Source organism: Telopea speciosissima, chromosome 3, assembly GCF_018873765.1.
Source record: "Telopea speciosissima isolate NSW1024214 ecotype Mountain lineage chromosome 3, Tspe_v1, whole genome shotgun sequence".
NCBI lineage: Eukaryota > Viridiplantae > Streptophyta > Magnoliopsida > Proteales > Proteaceae > Telopea > Telopea speciosissima.
Window position 1 is genome coordinate 69,754,067 of NC_057918.1, and position 24,649 is coordinate 69,778,715.

Sequence of the window (24,649 nt, forward strand, 5' to 3'; positions counted from 1 at the left end):
TGTTCATCAGGTACCCAATAATTTCTTATTTTATATCAAATCATTGAAGAGGGATGTTGATGAGGGACGTCCAACCACCATATAATTTTTAAAAAAAAATTACACGTATCTTCCCTGAGATTTTCCTTAATTATACTTTGACCCATGAGATTTGAAAATTTTCACGTACCACCCCTGCTTTCCAAATTAATTGTTTATGTAGCTTGCTCCTCCAGCATTATTTGCATATCTGAACACCTGGTTCGTCACCTATGTTATTGTCCAATTCCTAAAGCTCGGCATGTGTGGTGTAAATGCATGAAAGCTTCGTTCACACTCCCCAATACCCAGAAGAAAAAGCCATGAAACCAAAGCCCACAAAAGATTTAGAATTTTGAATAAAACGGCTCCCTTGTACACGATTCTCTTTCTTCTCCAATTTTCACTTCCTTTCCTTCCACCCTCTCTCTCCTGTTCTGCCATTGGAAAAAATTCAAGCTTTTAGGATGAGTTGCAGGTTCGAGTTCTTCAATAATAGAAATGATGGAGAAATGCTGAATTAGTATGAAGGGCATTTTGATCAATTAAAACACAATTTTAATGTTTTCAGTCATTAGTTGACGGACTGTTTTTTTTTTCCTGTTAATTAGTTTGGAAAGCAAAGGGTAGTACGTGAGATTTAATTTTAACATTTTCAGTCATCAGTTGATGGACTGTTTTTTTTTTTGTTAAGTAGTTTGGAAAGCAAGGGGTAGTACGTGAGATTTTTCAAATCTTATGAGTGAAAGTGTAATTAAAGCAGATCTCATGAGAAGTACATGAAAATTTTCTTTCCTTTTTTTTTTTATTTATGAAAATAATTATATAAACCACACATCAATCCCAAAAAGTTTAGTTAGGTGAGATTTATAATAATATTAAAGTTTTCCATTTGAGCAGGGCTATTACCAAAAAAAATTGTGAGCAGGGCCTCCATCCATCCAGATGTAATAATTACTCAGTTGGTTTCTTTTTGGGAAAATTACAGAATTAATCAATAATGGGTTTGAGTTCACAAAATTAACGATGCTATGTTTATTTCAACAAATTTACACAAAAACAAGAATAAGAAATACAAATCTAACCAAAACAATGCTTGCCCTTACCATGTCCTCGTATGTTGGGTAAAATACATTCGTTTCATTTGCTCTAAAACCTCTTATTACCCTTTTCACCTGTACAATATTCTGGCGACTTGTAGGTCTCTACCTTCGGTGTCTTCAAGCTGGAAGGAAGGATTGCCGAATATGTGAACAATTATCACCTCCAATTCACGAGCACCTCCAATTCCTCTTATAGGGGGGAGTGGATCCCATCTTGAGTAGTATTTTCGGGCAGGGGGTAAGATGGTTATTTCTACCCCTATATGTGGAATTGGAGTGGATCACGATTCCAAATATATCGATGGGACCTCACGGAAAGCTCCCCAAAATAAATAAAGAAAGTACAAAGCAGGAGGAGAATGTTTGTTGCCAGAGCTCTACCTAAGCACTGTTTTGGTTAAGATTGGTAATACACATTCTTGTTTTTGGTAAATTGGTTGAAACAACCATGACATGGTTAATTTTGTAAATTTAAATCCATTATGGGCAAATACTGTAATTTTTTTAAAAAAATAATGGAGTGGGCAACGTCCATCACTATCGCCAAATGCATAGAAGGAGTTGGCCCAGTTGTGGGACAAGCCGACAAGGACAACTAACGATGCCAATTTGTTGGACGGTCAGGCTCACAATATATTAACGCCCCAAAGTGAAACAATGGATGAAAGGAAACCTCTTTTCATTAATGGCTTATAAAGGTCCTAATTAATGAGGATTCACCCTGAAATCACACAAAGTAAATTGCCATAGAAAAGATACTAAAGAGGATTCACCCCATTTAAAGATACCTAACCTACTACAACAAAAAAAGAGACAAATATCTACTAGTGAAGATCCTGTAAGCAACTTGGAACTGAGGGATTCAGATCTTCTACGGCCTCTAGAATAGTAGCCATCGTCCTGCCCGGTTTTTTGAGTAGGACACGTGTAAAGTAATATATCTAATAGCCATTTTTGCAATATTCAGAGGTAACCCAAGCTGGACCGATCAGACAAACCAAACCCGACCTGGCCAGCTCTGTTTGCACACTAACAAAACCCTTTCCATTTTCAAAACCCAACTCTCTTCTTCCTCTGGCAAACTGAAGCCTCTCTCTTCTTCCTCTGGTAAACCTGAAACCTATCTTCTTCCATAGAACTAGTAAAACTTCTCTACTTCGGTGATCAGATTGAATCCGGTAAGAATTCTCCGGTGACAAAGGTGGTTGCGCCTCCTCAGAAGGTGGTGGGAAGGTATGGTGGTCGTCCATTGGTGCTCAATCTTCTTCCCAAGGGTACCGTCACTCCTTCTGGAACAAGCAAAGGAACCAACAACGTGAATAACTAGCATTTCATTCCTCAAATCTTTGTTTTATCCCATTTTATTTCATTATTTTTTTTCACATGTAAATACCCACAAAACTAAGAGGAAGAACCCCATGGGCGAGTTATAGGAATTCAGTTCTATTAAATTGAATACATAAGAATTCTGTTACAATAAATTTCTGAAGATTCATTATTCAAAAAGCTTACGAAATCTTTATTTCCATTCCTCTATTCCTTTTGTGTGATTTTGATGTTAAGGGAAGCATGAATAGAATCAGTACTGGTTACTGGATTCAGATATTAGAGTGTTTTTTTTTCTCCCTTTTTGGTATTGATTTTTTATTTCTAATGCTATTGGGGATGTTTACTTGCCGATTGTTTTCTGAAACTCAAACAAAGAAAGGGAGAGAAGATTCTGGGTTTGCTGAAACTCTGACGGAGGCCTCAAAGACTGAAGCACCCATCAATGCGAATTGAAAATTATCCAAAAAAAGAAAGGGAGAGAAGATTCTAGGTTTGCTGAAATTCTGAAGGAGGCCTCAAAGGCTGAAGTTCCCATCAATGAAAATTGAAAATTACCTAAAAAAAAAAAAAAAAGAAATAGGGAGAGAAGATTCTGGGTTTTTTGCTGAAACTCTCAAGGAGGCATCAAAATCTAAGCACCCATCAATGAGAATTGAAAGTTACCCAATGAAAGAACGGGAAAGAAGATTCTGGTTTTTTGCTGAAACTCTCAAGGATGCTTCATAGGCTGAAGCATCTCCATTAATGGAAATTGAGAATTACCAGAAAAGAAAAGGGAGAGTTTTGGGGGAGGAAATCAAACAGAGTTGCCAATTAATTTTTGGGAAATTCTAATTGGGAGACGAGAGCCAACGTCGACGCCACCGCCAGCCTTGACCAAGCCTACCTAACATTCAAATTCTTCTTCTTCTTTCAAATAAACAAACATTAAGCGATAATGGTTGGATCGATTCTCTATCAATTCGGTGAGACTTCAACAAAATTTCACTTGAGAAACTGTCGCCAGTGCCTCGTGCATCACCACAAAATTTCACATTTATTCAGATACAAATAGAGAGAGATCGAGTTTGTCGTTTCCCAGATGCTTGAACCAAGAAGAGTTTGGTGTTAGTTTATTTATTCCAAATAGGGACAAAAACCATAAAACAGGGATCTCCATAGGACGTTTAAGAACCCAAGGAAACAAATAATAAAGGATCAGAGTAAAACCACTAACCTTATTTCTAATCCATAGTGATGATAATCGTAGCGGAAGATAAAGACCAAAAACCAAGGTGCTTCCCCTCTATTCCCAACGAACAGAATTGATGAGAATACCGTATACAATAGGAATGATGAACACTGAATATCTCCCTCTCTTTCCAGAATGCACTCTTTCAACTCAGGTTGAGAATAATAATTGTGTTGAGTTAGAGGGGGGACCTAGCTCTCTTTATATAGTATTTCCTATAGAGCCTCTCTCATCATAGTCCTAGTAGAAATCCAAATGCCCACATCATAACTAGTCCACATAGGACTCTTAAAACCACTTAATGACCCTCTTTATTAGATCACAACTCTAATTAGTCTGGTTTAGGGATTTAATTAGGTCCATATAGAATTCTATTAGAACTAAAATTCTAATGTTTGGACCTCTGCTACTCAAATTGTTCCCAGATGCGGATCTGGGTATTTTTTCCCACCTCCGATTTCTACTACGCACAAAGTGGGAGGAAGAAGAGAGGTTCGAGGTTCGCCAGAGGAAGAAGCTCGGTTTGGGTGAGTGAAGAAGAAACCTGATTTCTGCTAAGCACAAAGCGAGAGGAAGAAGATAGGTTTCAGGTTCGCCAAAGGAAGAAGAGAGGTTTCAGTTCGCCAGAGGAAGAAGAGAGTTGGGTTTTGAAAAGGGAAAGGATTTGTTTAGTGTGCAAACCGAGCTAGGCAGGTCGGGTTTGGTTTGTCTGACCGGTCCAGTTTGGGTTGCCTCTCTTCAACCGCTTTTAACAAAGAAAGTTTGAAAATTGCAATAATGGCCATTCGATATGTTACTTTACACGTGTCTTGCCTAGAAAGCCGGGTAGGACAATCGCTGCTTTTCTGGAGGCCGTAGAAGATCTGTATCCATTCCAAGTCCAATCCAGATCCTCTACGGCGCGCTGCCCTAACAGCCCCGTGTTGCACAGATACAAGGACCGCACAATGACCGCCTTACCCCGACCCAAGAAAGGCGCTCGGGCAGGGGTAAGATGATCATTACGCATGGCCCTATGTCTGTGCAGCACTGCCGTTGGGGCAGCCCGCGCCGCAGAGGATCTGAATCCTACGAAGTCTCAATGCCCCCCTGGCCCTCCCCCAGCCTAGACTCTTTCGGTGAGAAATCACATTGATGAAAAAGGTCAATTACAGATTCAGGTCATTGATTACACAAGACACATATCTCCTCGTCAGATGCCCATTGAGCTATTATTGATCAACAAGGAAATCCTTCATTCAACACTCTCCAGAAAAACCCTTGAAATTGAGGTGTAACTTGAGTTTCCATAGAAATTTCCACCAAATGGCATATCTTCTGTTGAAGGGCTTATTTCACACAAACGGTAAGGTTGCTCCATTAATGGTTGTGGGTTCAAGTCGAAAAACAATCTCTCTGCAAAAGCGGGGTAAGGTTACGCACATTTTGACCCTCCCCAGACCCTGCAGTGGCGGAAGTAGCCTCGTGAATCAAATCAGTTCCAAGGACTCCACTAGAGGTTTGGAATGCAAGCCGTCGAGGCGAGAGTCACGCATATCTTTCTCTGACTTCCTTGATCGGAAGCTTAATAAGACTCCCATATCGGCTAAACCAGTTCAGGTATTTTGGATTTTGTGTTTTCCCCTAGTTTAATTCTTACTCTGCTGCAAATGGATTTCGAGTCATTAACGGTGAGTCGAATTAATAACAGGCAAAACAGAAGCCCTTTTCATCACTGCTGGGGGACACAGATTCTGCCGCTCCTTTCAATCAACCAGTCAGGGAGATGCAACTGAAGAATCAACAAGAGCTGATGAGCTAGAATCGAGGAAAAGAAAATGCCCATTTGAAGGTTCTTATAAAGGTCAACCCTTCTATCTTAGATTAGTTGTAGCAAAATGCTCCTTCCAAGAACTTCTTAAAGAGGTGGCTAAATCGAAATTCAAGACCAAATTGTTGGCTGATGTGGCCTAATTGCCACATCAACTAAGGGAGGTTGCAAGTGGTGGCAATTTAAAATCACTAGTATTCCTTAATGGTGAGATGAGACATTGAACAATGCAGCCATGTTTTAAGACATTCTTGATTATCACAATAGTCAGACCCAGTAAACTATTTACTAAAGGTCAAAGGCTGATGTTACTTTGGATGCCTCAATCAGTAACGTACGTTCCACACTTCTGTCTCGCTGCCCTTTTCTTTCAATGTCTTTGGTCCAGTTAGAAACTGTTTGTACCACTCTGCTGATAATTTAGGCGTTCTCTCTAATGTATTGAAGTCCACATGATAAAGCCCAAACCGCATTGTATACCCAAAATTCCATTCAAAATTATCGAGAAGGGACCATATGAAATACCCCCTTACATCAGCTCCGTGCCTATGAAAGAATATGGACTCATGTGAGCACAAGACGCATACCATTTATAGGAAATACTCAAGTGAAAAATGGCAGAAGAATAATCCAAATACCTCATAGCTACTGTCAAGAAATCCAGGTAGTTGCTCAGGTATTCTACTCTTCTTGAATCATCAAGCAAGTCTTCAATAGAAACATTAGGATTACTCCCTTGTGGGTATCCTATGCACAAAAATATTGCACTCATGTCTATGTACTTGGAATAAAAAAGAAATGTACTTTCAAAGAGGTCATTGATCATTAACTATTTGATTTTAACTGTTTTGTATACAGCATAACTATTCAAATGTTTCATACCATTTTCTGTGATGAACATTGGGGTGTTGTTGTATCTTTCTTTCAAGTAGCTGACGATCTTCTCGAGGCCATAAGGAACCACGTGCCAGTGAGGCATTGCTGTCTTATGAAGAGAAAATACATGTTTCACAAGGTCATATGAACCAGTTATTTTTCAAGTGTCATGATTCAAGAATGCTTCCTAATGTCAAAGTAATTGCTGTAGACATGAGAAAGTTGTTCTTTAGTTCTTACCGGAACACCAATAGGGATCCCATTCCTTTCCCCTGTGAGGATTATATTGGCATCCCATAACCACTGACTTGTATCATATTCACATTGAGAGAACATGCAGTCCTTGACATAAACAGTTGTATAATGATTGATTCCAATAAAATCGATCTTGTTCTCTAGTTTCTTTTTTTCTTCTAATGAAAACTTTGGTAACCTCAAACCCAAGTGTCTCTGCATCTCAGGAGGGTATTCACCATAGATAATGGGATCCAAGAACCTGTAGAAATCAAAATTGAAGAAAAACATTGGAGAAAAACAATCATGAACAACAAACATATGTGGTGGAGTGAGATACAAAAATTATTTAAAAGGACAATTTCCATTGTCCTTGTCAGAACAAATTTTTCTAAAACATAGAGAGTGAAACTATTTATGGTAAAATTCTGATTAGTAAGTGTTCGTATAGACAGTGTCACAATAATGTACTGAAATAGTCTTGTAAAAATAATAACAATAATAAACTTGTGTGAATTGATTACCATCCAACAAAAAATGAAAGAGCTTTTTGAACTGCCAATCGGTCTGCTGGAAGGTTTCTAAGTGGTTCGTACCAGTAGGTGTTCATCACAATCCCAATCATACCCCCTTGTTCAACCTATGATATTGACAGGTAGCAAAGATAAGTTAAATAACTCACAAGAGTTTTATTTCAATATATTCCCTGAAGTAGCAAAGTGAATCAGAATTTTAAATAACTTTCAAAAGGATTTTGTGATTTTGAAGCCCAAACATTAATCCAGCAAATCAAGAACTACCTGATATTTTTTTCTATAGATGTCAACAGCTGTTGCATGTGATAATATTACATTGTGTGCTGCAATGTATGGTTCTGTTTTAGAGTCTCCCAATTGACAATCACCAAACGTTTTGGAACAACGATGGGGTGGGAATTGCCCGTTGAAGTAACCTAAAAACACCATCAAATTTGGCTCATTTATGGTCATCCAATACTTCACTCTATCTCCAAAAGCTTTGAAACACACATCTGCAAAATATCCAAAGTCTTCCCTGCACTCAAAAGAAAGACAAGTTGTTTTATATATTACAAATTTTGAGTTGAATTCTATAAAGCTTTATCAATGCTTTCATTTACTCTTATGTTTTAAGGTGGAGATTTGGATGAAGATAGCTCTTTCTTTCTTATCAATCAAATCCATTTCATAAAATATGTAATCTTGATGTATGAAACAAGAGTTCTAGTTATATGGTTCTGCTCCCTCTCCCTAATTTCATTTGTTGGGCTAGAAAAGTTTAATGCTAGGCAGCTAATTAATAGGTACCCAAGCTTATTAAGCAATCACAAACACTAACAACAAAAGTCTGAATTTGTTTGTATCTTCAACTAGTTCGAGCTTGTTATAGTTTTCTTGAAATTACAACATTAATTAAGTAGACATTCCAGAACAAGGGAAAAATAATATAAAAAAACTTACTGTATTTGGGGACTCAACCATGATCCATATCGGTCTTCAAGTTCTTGAGGAATATCATATTGTAACAATGTAACAAATGGTTGTATTCCTGGATCGATAATAGGAAAAGGTTAGTAGAACTCATTACCACTTTTAGCTCCAACAAAACAACAAAAGAATGGATAATAATACAAAGCTTGGTTGTATGAATAACTGCATATGATTGATTACCTTTGTGTACCAGGGCATTTATGAGCTTGTTGTAGAATTCAATTCCAGCGGGATTAATCTTTCCAAATCTACCACCTGGTGTTGCATATTGATTTTAATTGTCTAACTTCATTTATAACTAGAAGAAGAAGAAGAAGAAACAAAAGAACTACTATACCAACTTACTTGGGAGGACTCTTGGCCATGAAATGGAGAATCTGTAGGAATTAACTCCAAGTGAATGCATTAGCTCCACATCTTCCTATTTGATTAGGTGTTGTTATCATTAGAAAAAGGTAAAAAGACCCCATTTGGGACAAATGGAAGTTTAAACTGACTCAATTGTTTGAAGAAACCAAAATACTTTAAATGGTGTGGGCAGGTGATGATCTAGGCTTTCCTCTGTTAGGTTGGAATCCCATTGACAGCTTCATCCACATGATCTAATCATGTAAATGTTTATTGCGTCCATACACATCTGTTCTGAATCACCATTCTTTTAAGAAACATTGTGCGGAAAAAAGAGAAAAGAAAAAGAAAAAGGTAAATAAATAGGTTCCAACATGATCTAGAATAAAAAACAAAGAAAATATTCACATTTGTTTAAGAGGATGTTTCGTTATTTACCTTTCCAAACAAAGTTTTAATTTTTATTTAGATCTTCATGCACCTTTTCTCCTTCAAATGACATTTTATCATCATTTATGCAATCATATTTATGTTGGGTTTGGTATGCATTCTAAGTTGATAATGCATTACAAGACATCATACCAAAAATTGCCTTATTTTCAAAAAGTACATTATATGGTTTCAAACGCTTTTAAAGCATAGTTGTATAGTTCATTCTCTTTAACCACAATTTAGAGTTGAGATTTCAGGGGATGAGGTCCCTAGGACCCCCAAAATCTTGAGGTTGAGAAGATGAGATGACAAAAAAAAAAAAAAAACAGTGAATAAATAGTGGGTCAATATGTTGAAGTTCATGGGTGAAAGACTAAAGCTGTGTTTGGTATGATTTCTTAGAATGTATACCAAACACAGCCTAAAGTTCTTGCAGATTTCAAGTCGAGAGGGGAGGCAAGCATTATTGCTTTTGCTCATATTATGCTTGATTTGATTATATGCTCAGGGGTTACCCCTTCTTGCCAAATCCGTCGAGGATACTTTCAGGGATATCCTGGTGGGGGAGGCGCTTGCAGTTCGTTTTGGCCTATTAGAGGGACTCGCTCTTGCAGTGAACCATCTTATTATCGAGTCAGACAACAAGGAGGTTATCTCTTGTATCAACGATCTCACTCGTTCCCCACCCCTGGATATTCACCCAGTTATCATGGATATCATGCATTTAGCCTCTTATCCCCTTTCTTGTAGCTTTGTCTATGTACCAAGAGAATCCAACTCTATAGTGGATTCTTTAGCTAGGAAGGCTCTATCAATGCACTGTACGACAGATTGGCCTATTGCCACTCCGTGGCTTAGGGAGTTATGTAATTCCCCGGCTGCATGCCCCTCAGTTTTTTATAAATAATCCAGTTTATTACCAAAAAAAAGATTATATGCTTATGGAAGTCAAAGAAATCTCAGTAATTTACTCTTGGATTGTTACAAATGATACTACTTATTCTGTCTTTTAGCTTTGTGTTTTTTTTGCCATCCAAGAAAAATACTCATTTTCCTTTTCCAAGGTACTTTACTAAGCAAGATCATCACCAATGAAGTCATCTCCAATCATTTAAAGATTGTCAATAGACAATAGAGTTCATTTGGTGAAACATGAGATTCAAAAGAGACAACCCATCCGAATTTTTTCAAATGATATGGGAGTAACCATAAAAACGATTTAATATACTTTTAGAGGACTACAAATGTTTCAATTAGGATTGGACTTCAAAATTTTCCTTTTATTCAGTTTTTTTTTTCTTGGAAACAAATAGAGCCTCAACATAATAACAATTTTTTTTTTGGTTGAAACAAAATAATAATGTACTTTGCATGAAGTAAAAGTGGAGGGGTACCATGAAACGATGGTAGTGATCAGCAGCAATATCTCCATTACTTCCATCTTGGATATTCCCTGGAAAAACAAAACAAATAATTTAATTTCAGTCAACTTTTGAAAATGACCTCCATACCCTCATTAAAAGGGGAAAATTCTTGGGGGTGCAGCGGTCATTTTGCTCACTCTTGTATGTTGGTGCAGGGGCACAACACCGCACCCGCCCAGGTAGCGTTCTCTTCCCCTAATATTTTCTTAGTAATGGTTATTTACTCTATTTATTTAAATAAAGAGACTATTGAATGAAACCTCTATAGGTGTATTTAGAAAATGGGAGAAAGAACTCTACTTGGTTGTGTAGGTGGCGCATTTTTCATACCGATGAACTTCAAACCATTTGATTGGGATCATTCATTAAGGACCCTTGGTATAATTAAGATAATAACAAAATAAAAATTAAATTAAATAAGTATCCTAATACTGTTTTTACAGGTTAACGATTAATATGATTAGGGTTTACTAAAAAAAAAAAAAAACTTGCTACAATTAAGGCAATATTCTCTTAACTTTGACATCTCTTTCTCTTATCCCGTATGTACCTTCATCATTATCTTCTTCTTCTTCCTCAAGTCATTCCCACCGGCGGCTTTCTTGCTAATCATTTCTTGGTTTATAACTTGCAATTTCAAAATGATATTAGATGTTAATAAAGCTATTATTGATCACAGAGTTACAGAGTTTTGGCAGTAAATGAGAATTATGAAAAATGGAAATGATATGATGGGTTATATTATATCTTGGTTCGAATGGGAATGGGAGGGATAAATGTTAGGATATCCCCGAAATACGATGAGTGTGGGCTTAATTAATTATCGGGTCAATCATTGATGGGGATCAAGAAATACAAAGGCTGACGTGGCTGCTACTATTTTATTGAGATGGACCGGACCGGCCTGGCCCATTGTGGAAGTGTGTTAGAGTTTGGGGAGTATTATAAATACAACTGATGAGGGGTCCCTGTAGTCATTATTCTCTTTTCTCTTTTCTCCACAAGAAAGGGAGCTGTGGGAGAGTTACGGATGCGACAAAAGATCCCCATCGCGGATTGCATTCATTCTCTGACAGATCGATGCTGCTTATGGAAGCGTTCTTATTTGTTCTTCATCAGCATACGTGGGTGCCAGGTACACCTTGTTTTTCTTATTTATTTTGATTCAATCGTATTCTAGAGATCTGTATGGGGACGGATTCGGGTTTGACAAAACCCTTGCGTGTTCTAACAAGTGGTATCAAAGTTGACCATACGGACCTAGGATCGATTGATTATGAACCTGGATCGAGTTTTGACAGTGGAAATAGGGTTTTTGGTCGGATATTGGCGAAATCGCACGTTTTGGCTGCTGCCAGAATTTTTCACTGACGAAAGTTGAATATTTTTATATGGGTGCGAAGGTCTCGGAGAGACGATCATGGCGACGTGTGGATCGTCACCGCTGGCGGCCGGACTCGCCGGCCGAAGCAGCTAGTGAGATCCACGTGCCAATGGCAGTTGAAGAAAAAAAAAAAAAAAAAACCTCCTATAGCGATGCTGACGTCAGCCCTGTTCCTTGCGGATCACGTTTGACCCGACCAGGATATACGACCTAGTGCGACCCATTTTTTCGACCCGGATTTTGACTTGGTAACCCTTCTAGCTGAACCGACGACCCGGTTCAGGTGAATCGGGTTTAGTCCGGCCCGATTTGGTTCGCTTCAGTTAAACCGGTTTGGTTCGACCTTTAACAAAAACAAAAACAAAAAAAAGGGGAAAATGATAAAAAAAAAAAAAAACTTCAAATGGACCGTGTGGGTTCGTTTAGATGAATTTTGAGACACGGTTTTTTCTGATGTGTCTGTTTTTTCGTGCTCTTCGTTTTGATATGCAATTCGGCATACTTTGGATAAACAGAGACTATGGTTTTGGTGGTTTTTTGCGTTTTCCAGTTGTTTTGGGAACAAAATTGACTGTTTGGAACGTTTTTAATTGTTCCAGAAGCTGTCATTCATGTTTTGGAACGTCGTTTTGATTGGATTCTATTCTAGGATGCCCCATTTTACTTCAATTTTCAAGGCCGACATTTTGTTATCTTTATGGGACTTGTCAATGACGATTGTGTCACCTTCGAGTGACGTATGGGCGAGTGGAGCATCCGATTGGGTTCCGGTTGGTTTTGTTTCATTCGTAATTACAAAATCTACCCATTGGTACCTAGTTTTGGGACGTTTAATAATTCCAGGGACCTGTTTTGGATGATTATGCTGTTTTGAGCATATTTGGACTATATTGGGTTGACCATTGCCGCTGTGACGATAAATATGCATGTCACAACACATTATGGACGATCGATGTATTACTTCCACAATATATTGTTGCATATCTAGTTGAGGAATTATGAGAGGGTAAAATGGTGATCCACCAAAGTGGTCCATTGAATCCTTTTATGGTTCTGTCAAGGCAGCGGAATAGATGACATTAGTCCAAAGACGATGTTGCCAAAGTTTGACGAGGTGATATGCATATGGATTTGAAGGATAGTGGTCTAAGGGTTCCAGTTGCCCAAAGGTGCTGGGATTTCTGAAAACTACTGATCTCTTCACGGAAAGGCAGTGTGTCCATCCAAAGATAGTATACTCAAAGATTTGGGATGCGTGGCCTAGGGGTTCTCTTACTGCCCAAAAGTGGAGGAAAATTTCTGAAAGTCATCGACATCTTGCGATAATTGCAGTGCGATAAATTATTATTGAGGTGCATAACCTAGGGGTTTCTCTATCACCCAAAGGTGGAGGGAGATTTTCGAAAGTTGTTGCTATCTCACGGTATTTACGGTACAATAAAGACGTGTACCGGTACGATAAAGACGTGTACCTTTGACCCGAAAGGGCAAGAATGCAATGTTGTTGTAAAGAAGTATTGTTGATTGATATTTATCATCTTGATTGCATATAACTATGTGTCTGATGTGTTGATGATAAATGTTTGGAACCACTGATTTTGTGATAATATGTTGTAGTATGTTTAAGTAATGAATGGATACGCGATGGGTAAAGAACATGCTGATTTGTGTGATATAAAAACCTTAATATTATGATGTTTTGCTTCTATATGTCGATGAAAATTATGCTGTTGACGAATGACGAATAATAACTTATTATGGTAGATGAAATAATAAGTAAATAATTATAGTAACTGACGGTTTACCAACGAGCATAATGAACCATGAACGAATAATCCATCAATAAGAATTGTAACGATGAAAGATTGTTTTAAAAATAATTTGTAACCTATAGGGTATAATCGGCCTTGAGCCATTTGATGGAAGCTACTTCGGTGGCATGGATTGAAAATGCATCATTAATATGAAAAGATGAAGCCAAACACTAAAACAAAACAAGGAATAATGAAAGGAATGAATGAGCGAGAATAAATCACGAAGAACATATTGAAGAAATTGATGCACTTAATAAACTACGATTATACCCTTGAAGGAATTGATATCTAATTATGCACAAGAAGAGTAAGAATCTTGGGAATGATAACTTGAATGAGAACAAAAAAAAAAGTAATCGGTTCGAATAGTTTGACGGTTTTTTATTACTTTGTACCGAGATATGTGGTTTGAATCTTTATTTCAAACTTGATCGACTTCGTTTGCTCGATTCTCTTGATCAGTGGGAGTTCTTCTTTACATGATTGTTCTATTTGTGGATTGAGAGTTCTTCCTATTTTGTTGATATGCTTGTTGAGTGGGAGGACTTAATATATATTTCGTTTCGATAATGATGCTTCTGCTTGATGTGATGAATAGCATTTGCATGCATGCATATGATTGATGTGTTGCAGGCCATTTTGGTCTAAGGATGTTCGATTGGCGACGAGCCAAGTCGTTCGGCTAGTTCTAGCCATGGATGTTCGATTGGTGATAAACCAAGTCATTCGATTACCAACGAATCATGACGATGTTCAAAGGTAATCCATGAGTCGTACGATGCTCATGATACGTTTGAGGATCCACAAGGAATGATGACGATATTTATGTGATCACAGACGTGTACGACATTCCTTGTACAAAATTATCTCAAGGCGGTTCATGTTGGTAAGTAGATCCTTGTTTGTAGCTGATAGAAAGTGATATGCCGTATGTTGAGGTGTATTCTCTGCTGTTGCTCGACATCGATATATTTGTTAACTTGATCAAGGTTTAGTAGCATTATTGTTGTATTGAGATCTCATGGCCACATCTGATAATGATGACCTTATAATTAATCTAGCCTAAGTAGGAGATTGTTAGGATTTTCCCGAAATGCGATGAATGTAGGCTTAATTAATTATCGAGCCTATCATGGATGAGGATCAAGAAATACAAGGGCTAATGTGGCTGCTACTATTTTATTGAGATGGACCAGACTGGCCTGGCCCATTGTGGAAGTGGGTTAGGGTTTGGGGAGTATTATAAATACAACTGATGAGGGGTCCATGCAGTCATTATTCTCTTTTCTCTTTTCTCCACAAGAAAATGAGCTGTGAGAGAGTTTAGGAGGCGGCAGAAGATCTCCATCACGGATTGCATTCATTCTCTGACAGATCGATGCTGCTTATGGAGACGTTCTTATTTGTTCTTCATCGGCATACGTGGGTGCCAGGTACACCTTGCTTTCCGTGTTTATTTTGATTCAATCGTGTTCTAGAGATCTGTATGGAAACGGATTCGGGTTTGACAAAACCCTTGCGTGTTCTAACAATAAATTTGTAGGGAAGGGGTGGGGACTGGGGAGTTAATTAACAGGGAATTAGTGAGATAAGTTTGTAGGGAAGGGAATGGTATTGACTTGAAGAAGAAGATGAAGATTCGTAGGGATGAGAGAGAGAGAGAGAGTCCATAGATTTAGGAGAAACTTACCTTAATTGTAGCAAGTTTTTTTGGTAAACCTTGAGAGAGAGAGAGATTAAGTCCATGGATTTAGGAGAAACCTACCTTAATTGTTGCAAGTTTTTTTTGGTAAACCTCAATCATTTTAACCGTTAACCTGTAAAAACAACAGTATTGGAATACTTATTTAATTTTATTTTGTTATTACCTTAATTATATCATGGGTCCTTAATGAATGATCCGAATCAGTTGGTTTGCAATCTGTCGGTATGGAAAATGCTCCACCTACGCAACCAAGTAGAGTTCTTTCTCCCTTAGAAAATTTAATCTTCTTTTGATTGTCCCTTGTCTTATTCTTAAAAATTCTTTTAGTTAGGGGTAAAAAAGAGATCTCAAAATAATTTGAAAAAATAAATGTATTACTATATCATTTTCAAGAATTGTCATTGTCTTACATGTTTTTTAAATATATATGTGAAATGACAGGATTTTACTTATACCAAAAGAAAAAACGTATTATACTGAAATGACAGAATAATTACCCTCGAATTTGGAATCTATCTCCATGGTCAACCACATGGGGACCTGATCCGGACTCACCACCCACTTAAAATAAATAGATAAATAAATAACAGCACGAACGTACATCCCCAGATAAGATAAAATAAAAACACACACACACCACACCACACCTAGGCCCACGTCTATGTTTATGTTTGACAAAGGAGGGAAGATCCCATATGAGCAGCATATGGATCATTTTTCCCATTTTTAATAAAATTCTCCCAAGCAAGCTAGCTAGCTCCTCTCCTCGCTAATCAAAACCTAGCTCCTTCTCCTCGCTAATCAAAACTCTCCCGTATAAAATGGCTTAAGAAGCTAATTAAGGTTGGTAAATTAGTTTGATTCTTATCAAAACAAAAAAATATATATATATAAAATACCTGGTATTTTGGTGAATACATCCCAATTGCTGAGGCTTTTGTTATCCGCTATGTAGGCACCTTCAACCTGTGTAGATAATGAAAATAGAAACAAATAAAGAAAGAAAAAAAATTATGAGAAAGAACAAAAAGTAGGTCAAAATTCTAGACTGTTTATGAATATGGATTAATGGAAAGAGCAGAAGATAATGAAAGAAATTAATTTGCAATATGTAATAACAATAATTAATTAATAAAATAAATAAATATTACCTGGTATGCAGAAGTTGCAGTACCAAATAGAAATGTTTCAGGGAATTGACTGCGATCCAAGATACAATTAATGGAAGATACCAGTTGCAGAAACAGAACTACTATTCCCACTACTGTTGCTTTTTCCTCCATATCTCTCTCTCTCTCTCTCCTTCCTTCCTAATCATTGAAGAGGGGAATGTGTGTACTATTTATTGATGAGGGTCGGCCCCAGCACCATATAAAGAGTTGGTGGGTGGGATTTATATATAGGATCTCTGTTTAGGAGTGTGGTCCAGGCCAACACTCCCATGAGTCTATCTCTCTTTCTATGTAAAAAGATACTTCTGTCCCCTTGTTTGGAGGAGAGAGATAGACACATGGAAGTGCTGGTGTAGATCGCATTTCTGGACAGAAAACTTTGTAAATCGCATTTCCCTTGATATATATATATATATATATATATATTTATTTTTTTTAATAGAAAGACATTTCATTAAATCAAGGAATCATTACAAACAATGGCTTCTGCCTCACACAGATGAAGAAACCATGGAAAGGTGAGAAACCAAACAATTGGAGACTCCAAGTGGGATTTATATTAATATTAAAAAAGCAGCGCTTGCATCTAGAATAATAAATTACTCATTGATTAGCCAATAATGGGTTTGAGTTCACAAAACTAACCATGCCATTTTTATTTCAACAAATTTACGCAAAACAAGAATAAGTATTTACAAATCTAACCAAAACAGTGTTTACCCTTACCATGCCCTTGTATGTTTGGCCTCTGATCCGTTCTAAAACCTCTGATTACCCTTTTCACCTGTACAATATTCCGGCGAGTTGCAGATCTCCACCTTCGAATCATTCTTCGGTGTCTTCAAGCTGTAGGAAGGACTACCGGATCTGTCGACGGGATCTGACAGAAAACTCCCCAAAATAAATAAAGAAAATATGAAGCAGGAGGAGAATGTTTGTTACCAAAGCTCTACCTACCGTGAGCATTGTTTTGGTTAGATTGGTAATACGCATTCTTGATTTGGGTGACTAGTTTTGTTAATTCAAACGCATTATTGGCTAATCGTGTAATTTTTCAAAAAAAATAATAGAGTAGTCAATGTCCGTCAAGATTGCCAACGCATGGAAGCAGAACTCAATGAATTGATACAAGGTTGGAGTCTGGAGATATACTAACACTCCAATATCAACATCAAAGAAATCTAGAATTAGCGAATATCACTACCAACTTCTCTACCTCGATGTTTAAATATTCTGATAATGACAATCTTCTTTTTATGTTAAAATCCCTAACCCTTAAAGCAGTCTATGGAAGGAGTGTAATCCCTCCCACTTGTACATTTTTCTTTTCATCGAAAAAAAGAAACACTTGTTTTGGGACAACCGAGGAATCTAGTTTGTTGGACGGTCAGGACCACAATGTAAACAATGGATGAAAGGAGACCTCTCAATGGCTTTTGGAGACTTTTTGATAAAGACTAAAAAGTCAATTTCATGATTAAACGTACCTAAACTTAATGAAAGATAAATATCTAAATCAAGGATCCATTCTTTAATATGGCGCAGAATAGTCGCTAGATTTGGCTTAGCAGATTGGAAAATCACCTGATTGATGTGCAACCAGGCAAAATAAATTGTTATAGTAAAGATACTAAAGAACCAGTTATAATCATAAATGGAAAGATACATGTTAGAACAATAGAAGAAAAAAAATATCTAGCAATGAAGATCTTGTAAGCAACTCAGTTCGAGCCTACCTCGACATCGAGCCAACCCCTCCATCTGTTGAGTAAGATGTTTTCACTATCGAGACCACGGTTTGAGGTATCGGATCAGATCGATACCGGCTGAGACCGTTTTCAATATCAATCCGATCCAACTGAACAGACAGGGGTAAAAATGTAAAAAAAAAAAAACTTTTTAATAAGAAAACAGGAACAAAAGTGTCATATTTGTTCGAGTTTAGGCGATCCTGATCCATATCAGATGATCCGATCCTGATCCAATCCGATCTAGTCGATAACGAGATCACGAACCATGATCGAGACCATCAAATGCCCACATCAACAATTAGAAACCTTGGGTCAACACTTAGAGCCCCTGACTTAACGACACGACATGTTCTTCAACAGGGCCTCGTTGTTGAGATCTGCAAATTCACAGAATTTTTCACATTTCTTTCTTAGAAGATTGTGATGTCATTTGCACATGGGAGCCAATTTGGGAGCTTTTGGGCTATCTTTGGACACTCCTTGGCCCCTAAGGAACCTCCTTTGCACGAAATCTACATGTCTACGCCTTATTGGACAAGATTGGTGTCTAAATTCGCACCATTGGTAAAAATTCACATTAAGAGGTTCCCAACGGACGATGTGGATCTATATAATGATCCTTGGACGTATTTAGGGGTGTTTTCTCCTTCCTAAATCTATAAAGGAAGAAGATTTCTTACACAGGCAGTGTGCAATATCATGCCTCGGAGGAGGGGCATTATTGAGAAACACTAAAAATAGGGGGTATATGAGACATTTTATAGGTAAAGATGGTACAATAATTTGAGTCTTATGAAGAGTACTCGCATGCAATTTTGAAATTGAACTTGCATTGTACAAATCTTGTACCCACCTTTAAATAATACTCCCCTCATGTTGAGGGGGATTCTTCTCCAGTTTTGCTTAGGGAAAACTCTACCCAAGCACAAGTGCACAACGGAGTTTTCTTCATTGAGTGAGCGAGCAACAGAACATGCTATCGCCTCTATACTTGGACAACCGCATATCATCGAAAAGAATTTAAGAGAACATGCTATCGCCTTTGGACAACCACATATCATCGAAAAGAATTTTGAATATTCTAATCAATGATGCAAGGATCCACCATAGATTTGGTTGGGGACACCATCAAATCTATGTCCCAAAGTAGGTGAACCGCACAAAATTACTGTTTGATGAGATAATGGCCAAAGAATATTAGATTTGCTTAATTATGTTTACCATCCCTAGAATTTCATCTGTTTCATAAATCTCCCCTGTATTTTGAAAGATTCTTATAAACGTATCCCTATCGTTAGATGAGAATAGTTAAGTGATGATGTCATCGCCCAAATATTAATTAAATGCCCATAATACCCTTAATGAAGGTGCTTTTATATAAGGAAAATTTATGTTTACCACCCCTTTGTTTTCAAATAATTATGTCTACCACCGCTAGAATTTTAAAAATTATGTTTGTACCCCTAAGTGCTAACTCTGTTAGTTTTATTTTAAAAAGACAAATTTACCCTTTCTTATTTGTTATTAATAAACTCACCCCACCCACCCTTGTTACCATTGCATACCTTGTTATCTGGAGCAACTAGGGTTGGGAGCCGACCACCTCCTGCTCCGGCGACCACCTGCTACTCGGGTGAAAGTGCTACACTTGATTTCTGAGTTCTTAAGTCTATGGATTTCAGCTGTGTTGAGCCGAATGAGTACCTACGTCACAAGGTTGCAGTGAACAGAGCTCCAATTAAACTATATGATCTTGACCTACAACAAGAACATAATTCAGAATAAAAAAGCTTAGCACATGTATTGGAGACAACTGGTTATCCCTTTTCTCCTTTTAATAGTATTTCTCTTATTAAAAAAAAAAAACTTCAATCCATTGGCTTGTATCAAATGACCATAAATTCTATAAATTCATAAAAAAAGAAAAGTGAAGAGAAAGAGCAATAATTTTTATTAAAAAAAAACAAAAAAAAAGAGCAATAATTGAGAGAGATGTTGACATGTGTATATATGTGACGATGTTGTTTGGACCCAAAAAGCTTCCCTTGCCACTTTATTAGTATATGTATAAGCCTTTGCATGTACAAATTATCCCTAACTTTAATTTGCTTAAAGTCATTATCATTCTTCATACAATATTCACCAATCATTTCAATTATTATACCTTAAATCTTCAACTTCACAACTACCAACACTACTTTAATTAAAGAGAATGAATATTTTTCTTTATTTCTCACCATAATGAAGGACATTTTGTTGAATTGTCCATCTCATAAGCTTAAGTTATCAGGTAGAGAGATCCAATTGGCATATGAATGCATTCCAAGATCCCAGAGTTTTCCAATTTAAGATAATTCCCAACCAACACACCTTTCAAAAGTACCTTCATTAAGGGTATTACGGGCATTTAGTTAATATTTGGGCAATGACATCATCATTTAACTATTCTCATCTAACGGTAGGGTTAAGTTTGTAAGAATCTTTCAAAATACGAGGGAGGTTTATGAAATAGATGAAATTTCGGGGGTGGTAGATATAATTGTTTGAAACCACAGGGGTGGTAAACATAAATTTCGCTAATAATAAATAAAAAGGGCAAAATTGTCTTTTCAAAATAAAACTAACAGAGTTAGCACTCTGGGTTACAAATATAATTTTTAAAATTCCAGGGGTGGTTGCTATAATTGTTTGAAAATACAGGGTGATAGACGTAAATTTCCCTTAATATAATGAAAAATTCTATCCGTAGATTTCATTTCATTCCGGCAGTGTTGAACACTCAAGTGACTTTGGGGAAAAATCCGAATTTTCTGGTAAGAAAATCATTGAGAGTTGTTTTTGGCTCAAGTCACTAGTAACAAGTGAGGGGATATAGTGGGGTGACAAAATTCAATGCCTGCACATATGCAATTCAAAAAATTGGAAACACGATATGTCACACCCCTATCCCGACAAGGGATAGAATACAATATCAGGGTATGATTGGGGTGACACGCGTCATCCCACCTCACCGCCAGGATCTCGATGCAGTGGCCAACTCACAGTCATAAACCAATATTAAAATACAATAATATCAGAGTACGAAAGACAAAGGAATATTACATTCCAAGACAGGTCAGAGTTTGCGAAAGCGTAAATGAAATGATTATAAGATGTTCATTGGCTAATGATAATAAGTAACATAGTTACAAAATTCCTATGACCATCAAGTAGCTACCAAAAAGGTAAAACATAAAAGTTTATACAAAGCACAATGCTCTAAAATAATAATAAAACGGGAACGATCCCAAGTAACAGTACAACCCGTAGGCACAATCATCATGGGCAACCATGGCCATGATCCTCAGTCACGGTCTCTGGCTCCACAGTAATCATCTGCATCCAAATCTAAAAAGAATGTGTACACGGGGGTTAGCTCCACCGAGCTAGTGAGAGAGAAAAGGGGATGCACAATCACACAATCACAAATAGTCCATGGTGCATGCTATTATTAATTCATTTACCATCTAACACACAATGCTAAGTCAATGGGTATATGCTACTGCAATAACTCGGGAAGACATTGTGGATCCTTCCATTCTCACCACAATGCAACCTCAATTATTACTATGGAGCCCGCGCCGGTCGTAGTCATCACCACCCGCAGGCGGACCCGATAACCATTACTACCCCTGGCCTGGCCTCTCTAACTCTCCACAGCAAGCGGTGCTCGCTACCCAACACCTAAACCCCTGTTGGTAAGGGTCGTAGCATAGGGAACTGAGCCTAACCACAGATATACTACATGAATCCTATCGTGTTGAGAGGTACATCCGGGTGTGTCAACGTCCCATTCCATCTAACACCCGGGTACCAGCACAACACGGCGCATACAGGCAAGAATGAGATGCAATATACAATTCCACGTAATACGGGGGTTCCGGTGCCAGTACTTCCCGGCACCGTAACCCAACACAAATCCATATCATCCAAATCATCATCATCGAATAAGAATAAATGCAAATATGCAATCATGCTTGAATGATAATGTCACAATATAATTCATAAATGCATGAATAAGCAATAGTAAACAAGCTCAAACAGTCACCCAAACCCACTCACCAATTACTTCAAATGGAGTTTGTATAAGCGCAACGATTCCCGCTCAAAATCACCCCATTGCACATATGTTGGCGCCTATGGAAGTGAATAAGAGTGTGAGAGAGTGTAGGGGAGGCCTCATAGAGAAACCCCACCGTTTACATAAGTTATAAGCCTTAAAAACTGCATCGGAGGCAACGTCGGACTCAGCAGGCCTGCCTCCGACCTTGCCTCCGACCTTCCCTGCAGGCTCAGGACACATCGGAGGCAAACATCGGACTCACGCAGTCTTGCCTCCGATGCAACCCAAGTGTGATTTCAAGGTCTTTAAAAGCCCAGGGTTGTCCCATTTGGTTCTCTAAGCCTCAAGGGACTAGGGAGGGGTGTCTTGGAGTCTATTTGGGTCTTAGAAACACCCAACATTCAAAGATTTAAGGGGGTTTAAAGGATCAAAAGCTCAAAAATCCAGATTTGGGGTTTTCTTTGGTGGTTGAAGCTTTAGAATCAAATAGATTCAGCAAGAGGTCAAAATAGAGGTCTTTATAGGATTGTAATGAAAATGGGATAGCATCCTACAAGGGGAAACTACACATGGCTCGAGCTAACCCTTTGGGTTTCCAAAAAGAAATCCCCATCTTGGGGCTGCAACCAACGAACCACCCAAGCTCAAACGAGCAAGGGGGAAGAGAGAAAAATGGGGGAAAAGGGCACTTGGCTTACCTGGTTTGAGGTACACACGAGGTGCCCTCTTTAAAGCTCCAAACCCAGCAGCCGTTTCCTTCTTCTTCTTCCCTTCCTTCTCCTCCTTCTCCTCCTCTCTTCAAAGCTCTCCTCTCCTTTCACGATTAGGTTAGGAAAGAGAAAGAAAAAAGAAAGACTAAGGAATAGTCTTACCCCTCTCTCTCATATAGACTTCACATTTATTGGCCTATTTGGATAAGGCCTCATAAGTGTAACCTAGGGTCTATTTGGGTAGGGTCAAACATGGCAGGGCACCAATAGCACCTTAGCCACAGGGTCTCACCCACAAGGGTCCTTGTTAGCAGCATTGGATGCAGGGTCGGAGGCAGCCAGTAACCTTGCCTCCGATGCGAGTAGGAAGGTGGTTCCCACCATAAGAGGTCAGGGCCTTTGGACCACACTTCGAGGGCTTTGAGAGGGCAGTAAGCACACAACAAAATTTGGTCAACTACTTACCCCTGACACGTCAAGGTGCAACCTCCGTGGTCCCGACTAGTTTCCACAGGCAACCTCGTACTATGGTCAATATAGCTGGGTTTGACCACCAGTGAGAACAACTCACCGGCATACGTGGCAGTGATAACTACACGTCACGGGGAAGAATTAATAATTAATTATACTCCCAGGGTGCGGGTATAACACGATATGCCTTAAATATACACAGGGAGGTATTGTCAAATTCTATTGTCCATCTAAAGAACCTTCAATCCTTGAATTTTTCAACTTACTACAACTTTCCAACATTGACATCCTCAAATCATGTGTATCTTTACAAGTTGTGTTGGGCAAATGGATCATGGGTTGTCATTGTTGGAAACTTGTGTGAAGTCATTGGTGATATTATGGAGGTGTTCAGATTATATACAAGTGATGTGGCAGCTTCGACAGTGAGTTCGTAGAACAGATGGATCAATTTTGGTGCGAACAGGGTTTGACAATGTTATAGAGGTTTTTTGGTAGAGTTGATAGCTTTTGGAAGCTTTTCCAGGCTTATTACATGTTTATAAAGTGTTTGGAAGCAGGCTGAAGCATCATGTATAGGCCCCGTTCGATAAAAGCGCTTCAATTACAGGTTCACACAGTGGTAGCATGTTCGGATCTAATTTCGGAGACCTTAGTGGTAGAATTGGGTGAAGTATTCTACATGAAACTTTCAGTTAGTTGAGTTATGGTTCTAACTCAACTTGTTTTACGTCGTTTTGATCTTGGACAGGGAAGTTATGGTGATTTCCGTGTGATTACGCAGAAATGGAGCAAATTGGGAGAGTGTGGACGAGTTTAAGGTAGCTACTGGAAGTTTTTCCTGTAAATAAATATATATTCCAGTATCTCACAACGTTCTAAACACTTTCTATTTTTGGAAAAAATTTAAATTCGAGGTAAACCTCGTGAAACGTGATAGATTCTATTTGGTGCACTCTGGTAGGTTGGGAGGATCCAATTAAGGTGTTTCATCATACACAGTATCAAAACATGGACAACTCAAATTAAAAGATTCTGTTTGGACGGATTCTGTGAAGGCACTAAGGTTTGGCCAGTGTAGATACTATTTCAAGTGTTTCTATTAGTTGGGCGCATACAGTACAATGCTCTGTGTTGCATAGAATCGAGCCTACACAAGCTCATGTTTTCTTGTAACTACTGTCTAGAAGTACCGTGCGCTACAACTAGATCCTGATCGGAGGAATA

At 38.1% G+C, this 24,649-nt stretch overlaps 1 protein-coding gene across 1 annotated transcript; it reads right to left on the reverse strand.

Annotated features, from left to right (window-relative positions):
* Nucleotides 1-5,771: 5,771 nt before the first annotated feature.
* On the reverse strand, nt 5,772-16,499 carry LOC122656030 (beta-glucosidase 18-like). The gene is made up of 12 exons (XM_043850456.1): nt 16,368-16,499; nt 16,116-16,182; nt 10,284-10,342; nt 8,455-8,530; nt 8,290-8,364; nt 8,080-8,167; nt 7,402-7,654; nt 7,126-7,241; nt 6,608-6,863; nt 6,374-6,476; nt 6,130-6,238; nt 5,772-6,037 (listed from the first exon to the last, which is right to left on the reverse strand). Exons 1-12 carry the CDS (start codon nt 16,497-16,499, stop codon nt 5,818-5,820), a joined length of 1,554 nt encoding a protein of 517 aa, XP_043706391.1. The 3' UTR covers nt 5,772-5,817.
* Between the last annotated feature and the right edge of the window lie 8,150 nt (nt 16,500-24,649).